The sequence below is a fragment of the Nicotiana attenuata genome, chromosome 9 (genome assembly GCF_001879085.1).
Source record: "Nicotiana attenuata strain UT chromosome 9, NIATTr2, whole genome shotgun sequence".
NCBI lineage: Eukaryota > Viridiplantae > Streptophyta > Magnoliopsida > Solanales > Solanaceae > Nicotiana > Nicotiana attenuata.
In genome coordinates, this window is record NC_031997.1 from 8,004,335 (window position 1) to 8,024,291 (window position 19,957).

Below are 19,957 nucleotides of genomic sequence, written 5' to 3' on the forward strand. Positions count from 1 at the left end.
ATATATATATATATATATATATATATATATATATATATATATATATATATATAACTAAGTTAACTCATAATGATGATATAACTTCCGAAGAAACCAAATGTTGGACTGGAAAAGCAAGATGTAAGCTAAGAATATCCCAAGTAAAAAACCAATAATGAGTATGTAGGCTTTTAAGAGCACAAAAGGCACTTATTGCACAATGATTTACTTCGAGCAGGGTACTTGATTACTTGTTTCTTTTTAAAATGTATATTAGCCTTAAATTTTTTGAACTTTCCACGGAATTCAGCTACATTGCATGAGACTCGGTTTCAAGCTTGTTTTCTTTTTCTTCTGATAACAGATAAGCTTGTATAAATGTTCCTAGCTGTGATAACATTCTCTTGCTTGCAGGTACACCCATGCTCGAGAAAAAAACAACAATACATGCAAGAAAAACAGTTGTCTGGCCAAGGCAGTCTTTCAAAACCACCTATCAGGTTCTAGTTCATTGCTGAGAAAAATACAACTGCTGATGAGATGGAAATGCAGAACAATAGTGGTAAAGCTTACCCGGCAACTTCTTGGGTTTCCTCATGGGGACAAATTTTGCCCCAATAGCCAATGCAATGGGAGGACCAAATATAAAACCTCTTGCTTCAATACCTGAAGTACACCATTACCATAATGTTCAAAGTTAATTTCCCCAGAACAAATGTCAGGCCATTATCGTCAGCAAGTGCAATATTTTGAGTCAAACAGGCTAAAAAGGAACAACAGAATAGGAAATGCCAATATCGTATCCCTCTTACCAAGAAATCATGTTTGTAAAGAGTCATTGCCCCCTCCTCCTCCCGCCCTGGGAAAAGGGGGGGGGGGTGGTGTTGGGAGTAATAACACTTTAAGAAAAAGAAGGTAAAACACAAATAAACACTAAGATTGTGCTGGGTGTATACGACATTACAACACAACATTGCCCCTCGGGAATTCCGATGAAGTTGAGATCTACAGTTTAGGAGTGTGTATCTCATTCATAACAAGAAAGCAAAACCTAAGACGGAAGACGAGTATCTCTCTGTCTTATATTTCTTGAACCTAACTATAGTGAAAATTTAAGCTTTATATTGCCTTCTCTCGTACTTTTTACCAGCTACACATATGAACTCGAAATTCAATAATCTCTTCACTAATGGACACATGTACCCCTGATTGAGATTGAATATGTTTTTACTTCTTGTGGGCATGCAAAGTAGAAAACCATTCTCTTAAGGAATGTGAAATATAAAAATCAACTCATCCATATGTACCAACAAGGTCTAATTTGATCCTTTTTTTTTCCGACAGAAATGACATCTCCACATGTTTATGCACATTTCGGATGTAATGCCCATATCTCTGATATGCGTCATAACCCCTATTCTAAATGAAGTCTACTGTTTTTGGTGCAGGGTTTTCTCATGAAGATACTTTATGCAGGTTAACATATAAATGTATAAAATTGAAAACATGTTCTTGAACAACTACTTGACCACATAAGAATGCTTAAGGTCCGTTCTAATATCCATCAAATTACAGTTGCATAGCTCATTTAATATTTGCACATGAAGCCAAATGTTGGAGGGTGAGAAAGTTTGGTTATTCTCTGTCAGTATTACTAGCGGAGAAAGTGCACCCCCAACAAGCTAGTTGGATGGTCAGGAAAATACTCAAAGCAAGATAAGAACTGTGGCATGTGCAACCAGATCACCTGCAGAACAAGAGTCTGATCAGAAGCATTTACTTGAGAATGGTAGGGGATCTACCCAAAGTTGCCTGGAAAAACATCATTTGTGGCAATGAAGCACGGCCAAAAGCAATATTTATAACATGGCTCCAACAGCAAGACAGGCTACTAACTGCTACAAGACTGGAAAACTAGGGAATACAAGTTGACACTACCTGTGTCATGTGTAAAGAGGAAGCTGAAAGCAGGGATCATCTGTTTGCGGAATGTGCAATTAGAAGACAGGTGTGGAATAAACTAATGAAGTGGCTACAAATCACTTGGGTGGATATGAGTTCATGGAACCAGATGCAACACTGGATCGAGCAGAATACAAAAGGGAAAACTATGCAGGCAAAACTAGTGAAGCTGGTGTTTACAGAGATTGTTTATGCAGTCTGAATAGAAAGGAACAACAGGTTGTTTGCCCATAAGGAAAACACATGTGAAACAATAGCTAGAGAGATCGCATATACATGTCATGTTAGAGCCAATGATACCACTAAGATACTACTCCAAAAGTATAGATTTCCTAGATAAGAAGGAGAAAGTAGACATAGATAGAAAGGTCTTTCAGTGTTAAAGTGAATTACTCTTGATAGTTGCTGTAAGCGAAGCAGACTCTGTTTATAAAGTCTAGCTGATTTGTACATGATACTTTGGTAATTAATGAAAAGTTCATAGTTACCAACAAAAAAAAAGTGCACCCCCCAGCCCCAAAAAATCAATCAACAAACAAATCAAAACAAAAGTTCTTCGGCCCAAATATTTGTATGCCAAATAAAATCAAGCCATCATGCTTGTCTTAAGTACTTATCAGGTGTTGAACCAAATACTGAGTTTGCAGTATAGCAACTCTCAAAATTAGTTATAATAATTTGGTCAAGCTACAAAAAGGATTCATCATCAGTCACAAGAAGAAGCTTTCTTTTTTTTTTTTATTTATAAAAGTCTACAATCTGAACCTAATATTATCTTGTTGAGGTAGATAGTCGTCCCACATTGTGTAAGTGCTTTAAAGGGGTTTATAATTATCTTGGGCTATTCCATTAGGTTTTGATGCTCAAATTCTGATTAATCTAACTCTAGAAAGCAAAAACTTTTTCTTTTTATAAAGATTTTGCCTATTCGTTTATAACAAAGTTTGAACCTTTTTGGCTTTCTTTTTAAGCTACACATAATAATGCTGAGAGCCCGGCAACCTTAAAGCAAAAGCTAGAAGATCTTAAAACCTAAGCTTCTAAAGCTTGAATTTTTTAATCCTTTAAAGTACTAAGTCCGTAATAGAATAATTCAGCATTTTTAAATTCAGAATAAAAAATTAAAAAAAAAAAAACAGATCTTATCGGAGATTAAATAAGCAGGAAACACACTTAAGGAACAAAAAGAAAGAAAAGGGAAAAACCTGCAACGACACTGATGTTTTTGTCCTTGTATCTCTCAACAAACAAATCAATAGTGTCCTTAAACGCCTTAGTATCAAGTAGCAATGTTGTTATATCCTGAAACATAATCCCTGCAAAAAAAAAAACGACATAGTAAGAAATTATTTCGTTCTTCACAGCTACAAGCATCAGAAAGTTCGAAAAGGAAGAAATGGGTACCGGGTTTAGGGAAGTCGGGGATGACCCGAATAGAAGAAGAAATCCGAGCGAGACGATCGTCTTTGAGAATCGGATCTTTAGACGCCATATCTGCTGAGCTCACTGGATCTCGGATCCGGGTCGTTTTCAACTCGGGTTCTTCACCGGCTCTGGGTACGGCAGCTCTTTCGGACACAAAGATAGGGGGAAAAACAGGAGTATTTCTAGTGGGAGTGGTGGTTATGGTGGTGATAGTGGTGGTGGTAGGTGACTTTAGTTTGACCAAATTGCCCCTGTGAAAATATCTGTTAGTAACTTTTTCTGGGACAAAATTGGCCTTAGTGAATTTGAGAGCAACTTTTTGAGTCAGTGACTCCATAGCGTGGGATTTGTAAAGGAGATGGACGTTTTAAATTGGGTATGGTTGGTGGAAATTGATAAACAAAAGGGTAATTTCGTCACATTAAGTTGGGATGGCGCTTAGCTTATATTTAATTATTATTAATGGCGCATAGTTAAGGGTGTTTTAAAACTTAAAGAGGAAAATTATGGCATATTTGACTCTGAGTTTAAGTTTTAATTAGGCACCAAATTATAGTAATAGATAGTTATATAATCAGATTTTTTTGTAAGATAATCTTAGTAAATTTTTTAACCTGTGTTACTTAAAAAGTAAAAACAACAGTTTGTATGAATTCGTATTTTAAAAGGACGTGTACAGCAACAACAAACAGTCATAAATATACCTAGTGTAATATTATAAGTGGGGAGCGTAATATGTACGCAAATTTTATCCTTACTTTAAAAAGATAGAGAGACTGTTATTGATGAACTCTGATCTCAAGAAAAAAAGAAAAAGAAAACCGTAACAACAAACAATAATATTTTAAAAAAGACGTATATGAAACTTCAATACTAGTAACAAAACTGCATATCTTTCACGGCTGAGAAAACAAGTCATAAAGTTTAAGATATGGTGGGAAGGAATAAAAATCTCAGAATATTGTGATTTGTGTTAGTAATTGGTCATGAAAGAATAATTATTCTCTTTCCAAGATTGTCTCGTGCCCAAAAAACGACTTGTATTATTCTTTCCCTTTTCCTGTTAGAGTTCACTATACGCAGCGTGTTTCACGCACTAAATTCAGATCACATAATCTGAGAGACTTTAAATGCTAAAAGCAACTTGAAGAAAAAGCCAATATTATTATTTATTACTCATCTGGTAGTAGTAGAAGGACTTGTATTAGGTGGAATTGGGAATACACGTTTTAAATGGAAACTTCTTTTTTTAAATAATTCCAGATCATGTGTATTGTGTTTCAAATGTGCAACCCTTTTTTCATTAGAAAAAATGTTATATTAGCTATTTATATAATTTATGTATAATATGTATATAATCGTGTACAATCGATACATTATTTATATATACTGGCTAGAAAAAATAAATAATGAATCCATCCGGCTATTAGCGTAAAGATTCCAAAAATGTTATATGTGGCTACCAAGGTCCAATAGTTCGCTGGCTAGTATTATTCTACACATATCCAACCCTTTCTGTATGCCTTCATTTTCTTTCTTGGATACTTCGGCCCTACAGGCCTTTTCTCAGGAAAAATTTGTTAAAATAGAACGGGCTAAGTATTTTTCGGATTGGTAATCGAAAAGGGATTTTTTCCTTCTTATACCATATATGAAACTTTATTACCAAATATGTGCATAGTATCTAAATTACCCGCCTAGTCCACATTTTTCCTACAATTTCTGTACCATTTGTTTATTAGGTATTAAAAGGGCAAAATATTCCCTTAAAAACGCACTAAAAATCAGGAAAGAATCTTGCAATTGATTGATTCTACATTAAATTCAATTTTTGAAACGGAAAGGAGATTTCTCATCTGCGTATTTTTCTCGTAAACTACAATTCAAAAATTAAAAAAAAAAAGTACGAACAGCTTCAAAAAGTATGGACAGATTCAACTACGAACAGCTTCAACAAACTGAATTCAAATTGTAGAATTCAAATCTTCGAGATTCAACAACTCAAAATTGCTATATTTTGTTCTTCGTCGTTTTCAGAAATCAAATTGTCGATCATATATATGTTCTTCATCTTTTCTTCTCTCAATCTAGAAATCCAAAAAAACATCAACAACAACAAGCAATCATGTCCAAAATCGCAATCATGCTACAATTGAATGGGAATTGGGATAACTATGGCAGATTTAGAGATTTTGAAGTTGATGCCATTGTGCAGGTTTGTATAGTTCGAAATTGCATAGAATTATGGTTTTACAGTATTATCTACTCCCTCCGTTCCAGTTTATGTGAACCTATTTCCTTTTTGGTCCGTTCCAAAAAGAATGACCACTTTCTAAATTTGGAAATAATTTAGCTTAAACTTACAATTCTACCCTTAATGAGAAACTTTTATAACCACACAAATACTCTGGGCCCCTTTTTGACTTGTTTAGGACCACAAATTCTAAAAGTCTTCAGTTTTTCTTAAACTCCGTGCCCAGTCAAACAGATTCATATAAATTGGAACGGAGGGAGTACAAAATTACTACATTTGCCTACAATTAAACTACAAATCAGTTTAATGAAAGAATAAAGCAATTTTGTTTTCAAAATTATCTACAAAGTTACTACATTTATACGACAAAATAAACTACAATCTATGATTAGAAATTGTTGATTTCAAAATGTTGTCTTTAAATAAATTATCTACAAATATTCTACAAATTGCAACAGTTATAGTACAATTTAACTATAATGTCTGACATCCTAAAATGAATGACTACAAAATTTTCACTATATCTACAAATTTTCTACAAAGATTCAACAAAATTATAACAATGTTTATCTTTATTTTGATGCAGGTTCGTCTGGATCCCTAAACACTGGGGTAGGATCGCACAAAGTGAGAAATCTAAGCACCCCATAATCCACATTATGTGGGGCAAAATAATGTCCATTCTGCACAAAATGATAAATTATTTCACATTAGTAACCTGCATAAAAATGAAGCATTAATCTACATATAACTACACAATCATTACACAAATAGCTAAAAACAAATCAGGAAGAAATATACATACAAATCTGCTTCAAAAAAATACAGCCTACCACACATATAACTACAAAACACTACAAGACATCTACAGATATAAACATTATCTACAAAAATGCAGGAAGAAAAAAGTAGCTACAACTCTGTTTCAAAATTTAAAAGCTAACGACAATATAACTACAAAACGACTACAAAATAACTACAATTATAAACTGTTGAAAATCACAACTACAAATAATATACAAAATTAAGACAGTTGTTTGCCGCCTGGTGTAGCACTTCCTCCAGCATCTACATCGTGCATTTGCTTTGTTCTCATCTCGGCACGGATTTGTCTAGGAGATAAACTGCGAGTAGTAGGTTCCATTGCATGTGTAGATTTTACTTGTTTTTGTGGTAATTTTGATGTTAAAACACCCATATCGAAAAGGGGATATCACCTACTGTAGATTTTTTAGGTATTTTTTTGGGAGATTTGATGTTCTTCATGGTTTAACTTCAACTTTTTTTGGACTCTTTTTCGAACCTTCCTTGTTTTTCATTGATGAACTTCAACTAAATAAAAATGTGGATAGGAATTTGTTTAAAGGGTTTGTTGAATATTGTTTGAATTTAGAGGGAAATTGGGTGGTTTCAGAAGAAGGGCAATGGTAGAGAGAACGTGGGAGGGTAAAAAGAACGTGGGGGTACGGGGATGAGGGGTTAGGAGAGAGAAAGTGAGGGATTAGTACTAAAAAAACGGAAATGCTTTAATTAAGGAGTAGAAAATATCTCATTAATCATAACCTTAATTAGATATGGTATAGAAATGGTAATTTGGTATATTAAATGTAGTTTACTCAAACCTTAAACATGTAGGGTAAAAAGGTTTCCTAAGTGGGATAGGAATGTAAAAATAGTCAATGTTTACAAAGTCAACGAAAAATAGTCACTGTTTTGCTGAAACACGAAATGTTCCAGCATAAAATGCGGAATCATGGAACTCTTGCGTATAAACTTACAGTATATTATGTTGGAACTCCAGGACAGGGAAAGTTCTAGGCATAACAAGCAGGATTGTGGAGCTTCTGCATATAAACTTCCAGCATATTATGATGGAACTCTAACACATTATAAAATTCAGCATATTATGCTGGAAGCTCATGTGTAAAATTCGAACTCCGGCATATTATGTTAATATTTCTGGATTTTTAACAGTATTTTTGTTCAAATTTTATCTTTACCTGTAAAGTGACTAAATTTCGATTACTTTTGAAACTATGACTATTTTTTAATGAGAAATTTTCATAAATAGATACTTTTAGTGGTAATTAGCTCTCTATAGATACCATTTGCTATATTACATCATGTAGATACGTTTTTAGATATTTTAAGATGTATTTGATGTATTTAGGTTACTGTATTCTTGAATACATTAGAAAAAAACAGCGTGAATCATGGAAAACATGTTAATAAGATGTTGTATTCAACTGTATTCAAGAGTTGAATCATTGAATACAGTAACGTATATTCCTTAAAAAAGGGACCTTTCAACTGATTAAAAACGGAAAGAAAATCAATCTAGCAAATAGTCTCCTAATACAACTCAACTAACACAATTATAGCACCCATATTCTGTATTCCCCCCTCCATCAACGATTTTCTATCTGAATGAGACAATGTCTACACGAATGATACAAGGTATTTTGTCCTATGCTGTGTATTCTGTTTCTTTTTCCAAACTCCCAGAAATCTGTCCCATTATGTACGTGTGTGCTTGTTAGGTTGCTTGAGTCCAAAGAGGTGGAGAAGAAAGGGGAGGAGATTCAAGGGTTAAGGGTGAGAGAATTTTTGGGGTCATCGACTACAGATCTGTGTGTGTATATAATTTTTTGGTCTTCTTCTATGTTTTTTACTGAAGTGGGGGAATTCAAAAATATATAGATTTGTGTGTTGTATAATTGATGTCGGAACAGTGGAGTAATTACATCAAATACAGAAAAGGGTTGCTGGAATAATTACATCAAATACAGAAGTAATTTTTGCAAAAAACATGACCATTACTCGCTGTCAGGTATTTTCGAAAGGATTTTTTACGGTAAATTGGGGCTGACAATGGAGGTTCGAAATCTGCTATCGATGAGATGACATTAGGGTCATTCTTTAACAAAGACGACGGAGTTTGGGGCTGAGCAACTTGAAGAGTCTGTTACCTTTTTTTATTGTATTTTAATGTATCTCGTTGCATTCTATGTATTTCATTGTATTCATTGTCTTTTTTTCATTGTATTTCAATATATCTCACCTATATTTTATTATATTCGTCTCCTATATTCCATGAATGTCTTCATTTGTTTTTTTAATTAATATAATTTATGTATTCAGATGTATTTATGTATTCAGATTTATAATTGAGTTTGTTGAGTTATATTAGGAGTCTATTATGTTAATTGATTCATTTCCGTTTTAAAAATAGTGTAATCCGCTATTTCCCGCCGTGAATATAGTCGAATACAATAATCTGTCCAGCTGTAATCCCACGTTTCACTCCATGAATACAGTCGAATACAACAACTGATCAGCTGGACTTCCCTGGTTCACGCCTATTTTTGCTACTGTATTCATGAATACAATAGCATTCATGAATACAATATCCATGGTACAAGGTATTTAACTGTATATATTTCAAGGTAGCAATGGAAGTTGTATCCTATATTCAGTCAAGACTACTCTAAAATTCTGCGAGCATTCACGTAGTATGTATTCTAATATATTCAATGTATTTACATGTATATACATGTATGTCTTTGAATTCTGTATGTACAAATATAGTTGTATCTACTATAGTTGTATTTTAATACAAAATATATTATGATTCTTAAAACTAAATAAAATTATAATACTATATATGAAAATTTTATGTAATACGTCTATTCTTATATATATGTATGATTTAATTTTTTAAATGTAGGTGGTGCCATCGATTGAATATTTGCATACGGTGAACGATGAAGGAATGCATTACACAGTATGCCTTTTAGAGAAAAAATGCAGTTGTGGGCGGTTCCAAGTCGACGAATTACCGTGCCCACACGCTTGGGTTGTCCTTGAGAGCAAGTTTCTAATGCCAGAAGATTATTGCTCTGATTATTACAAACCAAAGTCTGTTGTAATGACATATGAGGTGCCCGTGTATCCTTTGCCGGACCGGAAAGAATGGAATATACCAGCACATGTAGCAGATGAAGTTGTATTACCACCCAAATGAAAAAGACCTCCTTGAAAACCAAAGAAGAAGCATGATAAGCCTTTCATTGAATTGCTGCAGATGAAAAATCAACATTCGTGTAGCATATGTGGGCAGGAATGACATAATAAGCGTACTTATAGAAATGCTCCACGTTGAAATTAGTTCACAATCTGACTTGTATTAATGAAAAATAATTTGTTATAGATTTCAGTGTCATTTCGAATATATTTTGGATATACTTAGTTGGTGTATTAAATCTGAATATGTAATTAAAATACGACCGTTGTATCTTTATTATATATGAATATAGATGAATACAATCATTGAACACATTGAACTGATGATTCTTTTTGGAATACATATAGTACATCAGAGAGTTAATAGGATTTATAAATGTTAAATACATGTATTCAAATACACTTGAATACAAATTATGACAATCTGTTATTACAATCAGTTATATACAAAAGCTGTATTCAAAATACATCAATGAATGTTAAATTCATGTATTCAAATACACTTGAATATAAATTATGACAACCTGTTATTACAGCCAGTTATATACAAAAGTCGTATTCAAAATACAGCTGAATACATATCAATGCAATATATCATATAAATATGAAGGTCTAAAAACACCTGCCGAAAATATGTGAACATAACCTGGTGAATACATATAAATACAACTTAATGAATATAGATAAATATATCATGTTGAATACTGACTAATACGATAAGTTGAATACATATCAATACAACAGGTTGAAGGATAGATTAATTCAGAAGCACAAAAACAGACAATATATTGATTGGATGCTTGAAATGATAATATACAAACACTGTTGATACGGTCGCTAAATTATTTTTTTTGCTAAACTAACACCATCTTTACCAACACACTGTCCATGAAAAATAGTATTCACAAAAACTCCCATCGAAAACTACATTCACCTAAGACTACTCTAACATTATCTTCACCGATGTATCAGAATCAGTGATGTGCCTAAGAATCTTTAAAGGTGCTTCGCTCTCGCTTACGACATCAGCGTCTATCTTCCGCATAACATAGTCCCAAAGGAGTGCACCATATCCTTGGCGGAGTAAATTGGCATCAAATTTTACTTGTGGAACCAGCCCAACTGTGCTAAGAAACTCTGCGTATGCCGCGACATGCACCCCACAATCCCTGAAAGTAGAACTTATTAGTTTATACTGTTCTGGAGTAAGCTTTTATTTGAGATCGGATACTATGTTTGTGTTTGTATATGAACAAATATGCGGTGATAATCTTGGCGGGTGTTTCACAAACAGTTTAATTTCTTGCATACAAACAAGAATGTTAAAAAGGTTTCATATTCATCATCAATATATAAACTCATTCTGTATTATGAATACATATAAATACAACAAGGTACAATTAAAAAATGAAATACATTAAAACCAAATAGTACAAAAATGTGAATATATACGTACAACATGCAAGGAAAACTGTAATAAGTACTGAAATACAGAGAATGTAAAATTGAATACATCTAAATACATTTAAATACAACATATAATATTCAACTAAGCACAACCCACATATTGACAATGTGAATGTGCAAATGAGTTTTAATACTTATCAATACAACTAGATACATATGAATACAACATCATACATATACAAAAATAAAATATACATTAATACCAAATAGTACAAAAATGTGAATATATACATACAACATGCAAGGAAAACTGAAATAAGTACTGAAATACAGAGAATGTAAAACTGAATAAATCTAAATATATTTAAATACAACATATAATATTCAAGTAAGCACAACTCAGATATTGTCAATGTGAATGTGCAAATTGTTTTAATACTTACATATACAACTAGATACATACAAATACAACATCATGCATATAAAATAACTTGAATAATTATGAATACATATAAATTTCTTTGAATTCATATTGATAAAATGACAATTACCTTTTCGTGTGGTGTATATGATGTTTTCTTTTTTGCATAAACTTCCTTAACATTGACACATGAAGAATCATTCAAAGGCTTTTTCCTCTTTGAAGCAACTGAATTTTTTGTTTCTTTTGAAGATTTCGCAACTTGGACTTCTTTCGATTCACTACAAAAAAAACTTGATTTAGCGACGGAATTCCGCGACAAATAATTTTTCGTCGCTACTTAGCGACAGATTAACTACAAAAAATAGTGTTTGGTAGCAAAGAAGTAAATAGAAGCATAAATATCTAATTTAGCGACAGCATAGCGACAAAATGAAGATTCCGTCGCTAAAAATTGGCCCCCACATTTTAGCAACAAAATAAGCGAGGAAATTTGGGTAACAAAATTTATTACAATTGAGCGACGTATTTAGCGACGGACTGCGTACGTCGCTAATCTAGCTTCTTTAATGAGAGTATATTTACCCTTGTTGCAACGAATTTTTTTGTCGCTAGGTATAAAAAATAAAATTGCGTCCAAATAAGTTTTGCTGCTAGTTTTACCTTTGCTTGTCATAAGATCAAAACATAAGTTCTCCCTCACAGAAGAATACAAGTAACGAGCCCATTTCCTCCTCCTCCTTCTTCTTCTTCTCCTCTAATCTTCCACTAATCTTGCACTAATCTTCCCAGATGGGCTACTAGTTCATCTCTTTTCTAAAAGACTGGTATGTTTCTACTTCTTTCTTCGTTTATTAGCAAATTTTCTACAATAATTTTTTTTAGGGTTTTGGTAGATGTAAAATAAATCAAGCATTTTGCTTCTTCCCTCTTTTTCTTTATAGTATGTGAAGTCAAATATGAAGTAGGAGCTGATATATTCTGGGTATGTCTCATTTGTGCATAAATATGTAATATGTTTACTACTTTTTGTTGCTAAAATCTGATTTGGGGTTTTTTGGTGTGTGTTGAACTCCTGATTAATACCAATTTTGGTGATATTTGGTGATTAAAATTAAAATGAAGTGTCTTGAGACATGTGTGAGTGAAGTTAGCCTTCATTCACCAGTTGTTGTCAGTTTGGTAAAGCCCACCCAATTCATTCTTGTCCCTTAAGCTAATTTATTGCAGATCCTTTTACTTTTCTACTTAATTATATACCCACCAAGTGTTTGTATCTTTTTCTAGACCTCTCTGTTGTCATTGCTTGAGCTAAAACTTATTGGGTAATACTATTTGGAATTTAAAGTTTATTTTAATCCATGTTTGAAAGGGGAAGCTTGAATAACTCAATAATCATCATACTTTGTGTTTTTTTAGTGTGAAGCAAATGGATTAACAAAGTGGTACTCAACAATGATATCACATAATTCAATCTAAGAAAGTTAAAAAATGGAGTTGCTAAAATTATATGTGCTAAGTGATCGCATTCGAAAAAACGAGATCTTTTTTTGTTGTACTGTTGGCCGCGTAGATGCAAGCATAGTGAATTCAATTGTGATGCCTTAATTATGTTTTTCCCACCTCCAACTACTTTTTCTTTGATGTTGTATGTCATAGGAGCATCCATGTAATAAATAGTACAAATATAAGAGAAGAAAATGATTGATGTCCAAGCTTCTCATTCTTTTTCTTAAATCATTGCTTACTATAAAACTGAAAATCTTAAATAATTGTATGATTTTGCACGAATTACTTAACTGTCTATTCTTTTTTGGCAGGGTGTTAATTCCAGTCTAGTGCATTAGCTCGACTTTCACCTATTGGCACCATTGTAAACTTCTATCATTTTTTTTTGCGTTTTTGCTCTCCAACCACAGGTATAAAAAAGTCACTTTATAAGTTGTGTGTTTCTATAAGTTTTTTATTATATAGAGTAATTTTCTATAAGTCGTTGTAACAGAATTTTAGAGTACAAATATAAGAGAAGAAAATGAAAAACTTCAGTTTGTTAGAATGAATTTTAAAGTACAAATTAGAGTACTTGCAACAATGAATTAGAGTACAAATATTAGAGAGAATTTCAAAGTCACTTTACTGCTTGCTATTTTTTCAATCTGCTTATCACTATTTTTTTTTTACAGATATGACTCGAGGCAGAGGTCGAGGTAGTGCAGGTCGTATAAACAAGTCCTCTGCTAGGGGTAATTCAGCTACTCATAGGAACATTCCCACTATTCCCATTCCAACAATTAGTCATCAACAAGGTGGTACGAGTTCCTCAAGTCGGCCAAGTCATATTAATCAAGTTCAAATATTAGGTCCTAGTAGTACACCTCCAATTCAAACATCAGGTAATAGTAGTACACCTCCAATTCAAACATCAGGTAATAGTAGTATCCCACCTGTCTATGTTGAACCATCTCCGATGACACCTAATCAGAGCAACACAGTAGACGAGGGTATATCACAGAATAATGCAATAGGTGAGAGTATATCTACTCAAACCAATGCAATAGGCGAAGGTGAGTGCAACAGTAGTCTTGGCCAGCGGACTCTTGTTTTTCTTTCTTCTACAGGGTTAGTCCAAGCTTCTACTATTTTTTAATATACTGTTATTGATTTATGATAAGTACTCAAGAAACGTCTTCAAATTGTCCAGTATTGAACCTTCTAGATTATGCTCTGAGTATATATATGAAAATTTCAAGCATGAACTTCGTCCTAATGGAATCAATTGGAAAGGTGTCCCAAAAGAGACAAGAGAATTTTACTTTGGAGAATTCAAGGTATGACATTCCATCAAATTGATTTTACATAGTGTATTAACTTTTATAGATAATATACTAATGTTACTACTTTATAAAATTATTTCAGAAGGCATTCTATTGGGATTCTTTGATTGATAGAGAAGTGAAGCGCCTATGGGAAAGTAAGGCAGCGAGAAGGTACTATGATTTTATGAGCAAAATAAAAAAATGTAAAGATATAGTTCAACCAGATTTTGTTCCAGAAGATGTGTGGGAGAATTGGATGAAACTATGGAAGGATCCTAAGTGTGTCAAAAAATCAGAAATAAATGCAAAAAATCGTTGTGGCGGTGGGACCGACGTCGCCATTGGGACTCACACGGGCGGCTCTGTCATCATTGGGGAACATCGCAAGAGACTTGTAAGTATATTATTCGTAAGGGGTAATCACCAGAATTTACACATTTCAGCTTTCTTAATAGGTTGATCCCCTGTTGTTCTTGTGGTTTGAGCAGTGTTTCAACTTGGTGTTATTGGCCGTTTCCATTTGACATCTCTATAATAGGTTGCTGCATTAAAAGGAATAAAGCAACTTAGGAGTATCTTCTTCGTGATTTCACATGAGCCAATTAGTATTTTACACAAAACAGGAGTTCTTGAACTAGTTCTCATGATCACTGCCCTAATGGATAAGGATTCAAATAGTGTGCTTTCTTTGTATCACATAGATCTGTTTTTCACATGACCTCAAGAATTCATATATAGAAAGAATAGCTAAACAAAATATTTGTCACAATGATGAATTAAATTGCACATAAATTTTCAACAATTTAATGTTCGGTGCTTACCTTTCACCTTTGTGCTAGTCTTGTCTGCTTTCTGAGTGGTTATTCTAATGATAAATTAAAATGATTGTTTCAGTGGAAACTTATCTTAGTTTCTTCAATTCAGTAAATATATTGGGGTTGTATGGGCATGGTAAGACTAAATCATTTGAAAAAACTAGGTTTGAATTTCCTGGATATGCTGGGAAGTATGTAATTTGAAAATTATTGTTGGGGCTATTCTTCTTGTCCTTGTACTGTTGTATACCTTCTTGGTATCTCAACTAGTAAACTGTTTCACCTTATCAAAGAAAATTAAATTCTTTGTTTTTTGTATAGGCTATTGAAAAGGGTCGAGATCCAACACCAAGTGAGCTACATTTGCACGTCCATACACATGATCATGATGAAAAATCTTTTGTTAGTGAGCGATCCCGACTTGTACATGTAAGTTCAAAATCCTATACTTTTATTGACTTCATATATGACATTCACGTCCCACTTGAACTACTTGTTTAGCATTTATTTCAGTTTTAAAGATGATTTTTGCTAACTTTTGTATGAATGAAGAACTTAATAGTTAACTTATTTATGCTTTTATCTTTCTTTTCCCCGAATGTTCATCTTTATCTTGTTAAATTTTTATCCTTGTCCCTTTGTATTTTCGTTTACGTTGTGGATTATTCATCTTCAGGTCATAATTTGATTTGAAGACGAGGAGAGTAGTATTACAAATATAAAATTACAAAAAATATATAACATATCATATGGCAACCATTATATAGTAGATAAAACGTGCCAGCATATCCTGTCTCTTTCAAAAAATATGACTTTTTTTTCATTTTCAACTTCCTTTGTTAAGTAAGAAAGATTCTTTGGCCAACTGGCTTCAATGACAGTAGTTGTCATTCCCCTTATATAATGCTATTCTTTCAATTAAACATTTGCAAAAACCCATTTTCCCCTTTAGTTTCTCCAACATAATTGAGATTCAATTCTGTAGACTTCTTATGGCAGTAGTGTTATTCATAATAAATTTCACTAATTATTATGGTATTTACAGGAAAAATATCAGCAAATATTACAACAACAAACACAAACTCAATCTGATATTGATCAATCTCTAGCATTTTATCAAGCAGCGGGAGGGGAAAAGAAGAGAAGAATATATGGTCTTGGATCTCAAGCAAAATATTTCGATGGGCCGAATCTTCGTGCCTCTTCTGGATCGGATGCTTCATCATCAACAGCACCTCCGAATGCTCAGTCAGCATCAATGACGAATTTGGATGAGTTAGTGATGCGATTGATTCCTGCATTGACTGATCATATGGTTCCTGTACTGACTAATCACATGCTTCCTGTGTTGGCTGAGCGAGTAAGAGGATTGATAGCTTCACCATCACATCTGCAAGATAATCATACTGATCACCCATCAGATGTGGCACCTCCAGTTCCTCCTCCTACTAATATTAATGAGGTTCATGCACCGCTCTCTAATGATGACCTTCACTCTCCAGTCTCTCAGTAGTTAACTATTTTCATTTGAATTTTATTTTGGTGTTGTAGATGTTTTGGTATTAAAGAGGTTCATGCATCGCTTTCTGATGATGACCTTCACTCTCCTGTCACTCATTAATTAACTATTTTTGTGTGAACTTTATTTAGTATTATAAATGTTTTTTAACTTAATTATGCACTTGCATTTTGGTATTTATTTTGGATCTTGTAGAATATTAATTTCTATGAATTTTAGTTATTATTAAAAGTATTTTATATATGTTTGAGAAATATATATTTTATTAAATTAAATAAGAAAAATATAATTTGCGACGAATTTTTTTCGTAGCTATAACTAATATAGAATAACAGGTTGCGACAAAATAAATTCGTCGCCAAAAGAAAGGCAAATATGTCTCAACAACATTAGCGACAGAAAAAATTCGTCACCAATTAATACCGACGACGAAATGACTTGTCGATTTGGCGACAAAATTGATGATATTTGCGACGGACATGTTTGTCGCTAAGAGTAGCAACAGATACGAACCGTAGCTAATTCGTCGCTACCTTACCGACGGATTCAATTTTTTTCGTTAGTAAGTGGTTAGCTACGAGCAAAGTAGCGACGGATACAAATCTGTCGCTATTCCGTTGCTAAACCCGTTTAGCGACGAAAATACACTATTTAGCTACGGAATTCGTCCGTCGCTAAAGTTGATTTTTTTTGTAGTGATTTGTCTTTGTGTAATTTAGTTCTTCTCTCTGAAGCTGTAGTTGCTGATAAACCTGCAAAATCCGACTCCGTTTGTGTTATTTGCAACGAGAAAGAGGGCCCATCAAAATTGAGAATTTTGGTGGGTATACCTCTGGTTATCATCTTGTGTGGCGTTGAAACCTCCATTGGAGAGAAAAACGAAAACTTCCTGGTGAGTAAACAATAATAATGGTTATTGTTTCAGAAACAAACAAAAATCTAAGAATTAAAATCAGAAAATCAAAATAATGAAACAAACAAAAATCTAAAAATTACCCAAGTTGGCAAAATAATGATATCAAAATCTATAAATGAATGCTGCTGAATTATTGACCAGATACGCAAGTCAAGAATTAAAATCATAACAATTCTTAGATTTCGTAACAAATAGATATCAAATGTTATCGATGTACTTAGACCAGATACGCAAGTCAAGAATTAAAATCAGAAAAGCAAAATAGTGATATCAAATTCTAAGAATTAAACTTACCCTAAGCGATTGTATCGGCTCTAAAACAGTGATTTAGAGAGGAAAAAAAAATGGGGAGTGATAATGGAGGAGAACTAGAGAATTTGGATGGGAGAAGATGTATGTATCGTGGGTTTGAGGGAGAAAGAGTAAAGTGTATGCAAAAAAGAGAGAGAGAACGTGGTTAGTCAATTTTACGGTGATTATGTGAGAGAAAAGACTAAAAAGGAGAGAGAGAAATATTAGTTAGCATATATGGTGCCTTAAATGTAGGATGTAACTATAATTAGATATTTGGCTATAAAGTATAAAAGGTATCTATATGATGTAATATTTTAAAATGGTATTTATTTAAAATAAATAGGGTACAAAGGTTTTCTATAGAGTGTAAAATTTCTTTTTTTAATTACCACTTATAAATTTAGTATTTTTGAATTTCACCTGAATTTTTTTGAGCTGCTCCTACTTTTACCAAAACTGATAACGCCAGACCCAACTAAAAATTATTAAGAATTAACACAAATAATCTTAAACCCAACCGCTAAAATTAAAAATAGTTGTGGATGTATAATATAAGTATACACCTCATATCATACCTCTGGAGGGATGACCCCATTTGGAGCTATATATGGGCGAGATCCTCCAACCGTGGCACCATATATCTTGGGCAGCAGTCCTAGTGAAGCTTTCAACAACATCCAAAAGTGGGTAGGCACTACTTTGGCCCATTTAAAATTCTTAAATGCATTGGAGAGGTTGCTTACAAGTTGGAGTTACCCGAAGCTGCTCGTATTCATCATGTCTTCCACATTTCAATGCTCAAACGTTGTGTTGGAGATATGACTGACCCTGGCCCTGATTCTTCTCTGAACCTTGAGGTTGAGGATAAGGTTCCGTTGCATGACGGGAGTATTGTTGTGACTCATCAGAATGACATGGAGGACACCTCATATGCCACCTTGGACCCGCATAATCAGCAAGAGATTAAAGTTGGGTTAATCTCTTCCGAAGTATGCTTCATACACATTTCCTATCTTCTAGAATTACTTTCAAAATCAGTTTTCTCAAAAAAATCCAAACGCCACCTTTTAAAAAAACTTCAAAGTAAATTAGAATGCGAGGAAAAGATTTGTGGTGACTACAATGATTAATTAGCTGACTAACCAATAACCAACAATGGTAAGAAGAACTATGTAGAAGTCTATGTTGAAATTTTATACTCCTATGTTGGGATATAATTGTCAACACTCAGACGTGTTAAACTAAGAAGATGCTTCCCATTGGTTTGGACTTTGGACATTTCCACGTTGCTTCTTTGGTACCTTAAAATTATTCTAGAAATTACATATTCATCAGACTCAGATATCACTAACAAATAAAGTATCATCGGAGTCAAATCTGGATCCTTTTAGGAAATTCAACTGTTCAATTGTACTACTACTGGTCAACTGCCCATTGTTGAAGTCTAAGCTATAGTTAGTGTAATTTTTTGCCTTACCTAGGAGATGCATGAATGTTTTTCTATGTAAAATCAGGAGTGCACTTTAAAAAAAAAAACGTTTTTTCAAGCTGTATAGGGTCAAATTCGACCCTCAGTATCCCTACGCCAGTGGGTACGCCCAGTGAGTGTACGCCGACCAACGTAGCGGATACGACTCGGCCGTGAGGACAAAAGCGACATCGTTTAGAACTCAGCGTCCATACTAGGGAGACGTTACCTATCTTTGTAACTTTTTGATTCTTTCGAGGAAGGTCTCCTATTATATAAAGGAGACCTCCACATTGTAAAAGGGGGATCTGATCTAATACAACTCTCTCATTTTTCTGGCTTTCTCTCTCTATATCTCTACCTCTAACGAAAGTATCTTATTGGTAAACATTATCACTTTGCAATATCAGATCTACAACAATATTATCATCTTTGCATCTCTAGGCTCATTATATTTGATTACGATTTACCCCTTTTCTATTTTTGATTGTTTTATCGCTTACAAAGTATATCATTAACTTTTGAGCCAAACAATTTGGTGCCGTCTGTGGGGATTTCGAGAATCAAAATCATAGTATCCACCTAGAGATCAACCAACTACCACTCTCTACACTACACAAAAACAGAAAAATGGCAGAAAATAGCACAGATCGAAAGC

The 19,957-nt window shown here is 33.5% G+C and overlaps 2 protein-coding genes and 2 long non-coding RNA genes across 5 annotated transcripts in view; 1 reads left to right on the forward strand and 3 right to left on the reverse strand.

Moving 5' to 3' along the window:
* LOC109232035 (adenine phosphoribosyltransferase 1-like) overlaps nt 1-3,717 on the reverse strand; it is a 5,694-nt gene extending 1,977 nt beyond the window's left edge. The window contains exons 1-3 of the mRNA XM_019397677.1: nt 3,346-3,717; nt 3,147-3,257; nt 553-645 (exon numbers count right to left, since the gene is read on the reverse strand). Coding sequence (XP_019253222.1) covers nt 553-645; nt 3,147-3,257; nt 3,346-3,703 — 562 coding nt within the window. The 5' untranslated portion in view covers nt 3,704-3,717. The remainder of the gene's footprint in view (nt 1-552; nt 646-3,146; nt 3,258-3,345) is intronic.
* LOC109232038 lies at nt 10,409-12,224 on the reverse strand. Its single transcript, XR_002068878.1, has 3 exons — nt 12,135-12,224; nt 11,602-11,752; nt 10,409-10,812 (listed from the first exon to the last, which is right to left on the reverse strand). It is a non-coding gene; the product is annotated as an uncharacterized LOC109232038 (long non-coding RNA).
* LOC109232036 lies at nt 12,080-16,799 on the forward strand. Of its 2 annotated transcripts, XM_019397679.1 has the most exons (8): nt 12,080-12,298; nt 12,416-12,456; nt 13,292-13,390; nt 13,655-14,090; nt 14,173-14,299; nt 14,388-14,681; nt 15,424-15,531; nt 16,148-16,799. In XM_019397679.1, the coding sequence occupies exons 4-8, from the start codon at nt 13,657-13,659 to the stop codon at nt 16,613-16,615; spliced, it is 1,431 nt and encodes a 476-aa protein (XP_019253224.1). In that variant the 5' UTR covers nt 12,080-12,298; nt 12,416-12,456; nt 13,292-13,390; nt 13,655-13,656; the 3' UTR covers nt 16,616-16,799. The 2 variants fall into 2 exon arrangements, with proteins under 2 accessions (XP_019253224.1, XP_019253223.1); XM_019397678.1 differs by lacking the exon at nt 12,416-12,456.
* LOC109232037 lies at nt 16,911-19,413 on the reverse strand. The gene is made up of 2 exons (XR_002068877.1): nt 18,407-19,413; nt 16,911-17,510 (listed from the first exon to the last, which is right to left on the reverse strand). It is a non-coding gene; the product is annotated as an uncharacterized LOC109232037 (long non-coding RNA).

Bases quoted from the DNA above. Each gene is read 5' to 3' on its own strand.
- LOC109232036 (XM_019397679.1), top strand. From the start codon at position 13,657: ATGACTCGAGGCAGAGGTCGAGGTAGTGCAGGTCGTATAAACAAGTCC. The intron at 14,682-15,423 runs GTAAGTATATTA...TTTTTTGTATAG, and splicing joins GGGAACATCGCAAGAGACTT to GCTATTGAAAAGGGTCGAGA. The intron at 15,532-16,147 runs GTAAGTTCAAAA...TGGTATTTACAG, and splicing joins AGCGATCCCGACTTGTACAT to GAAAAATATCAGCAAATATT.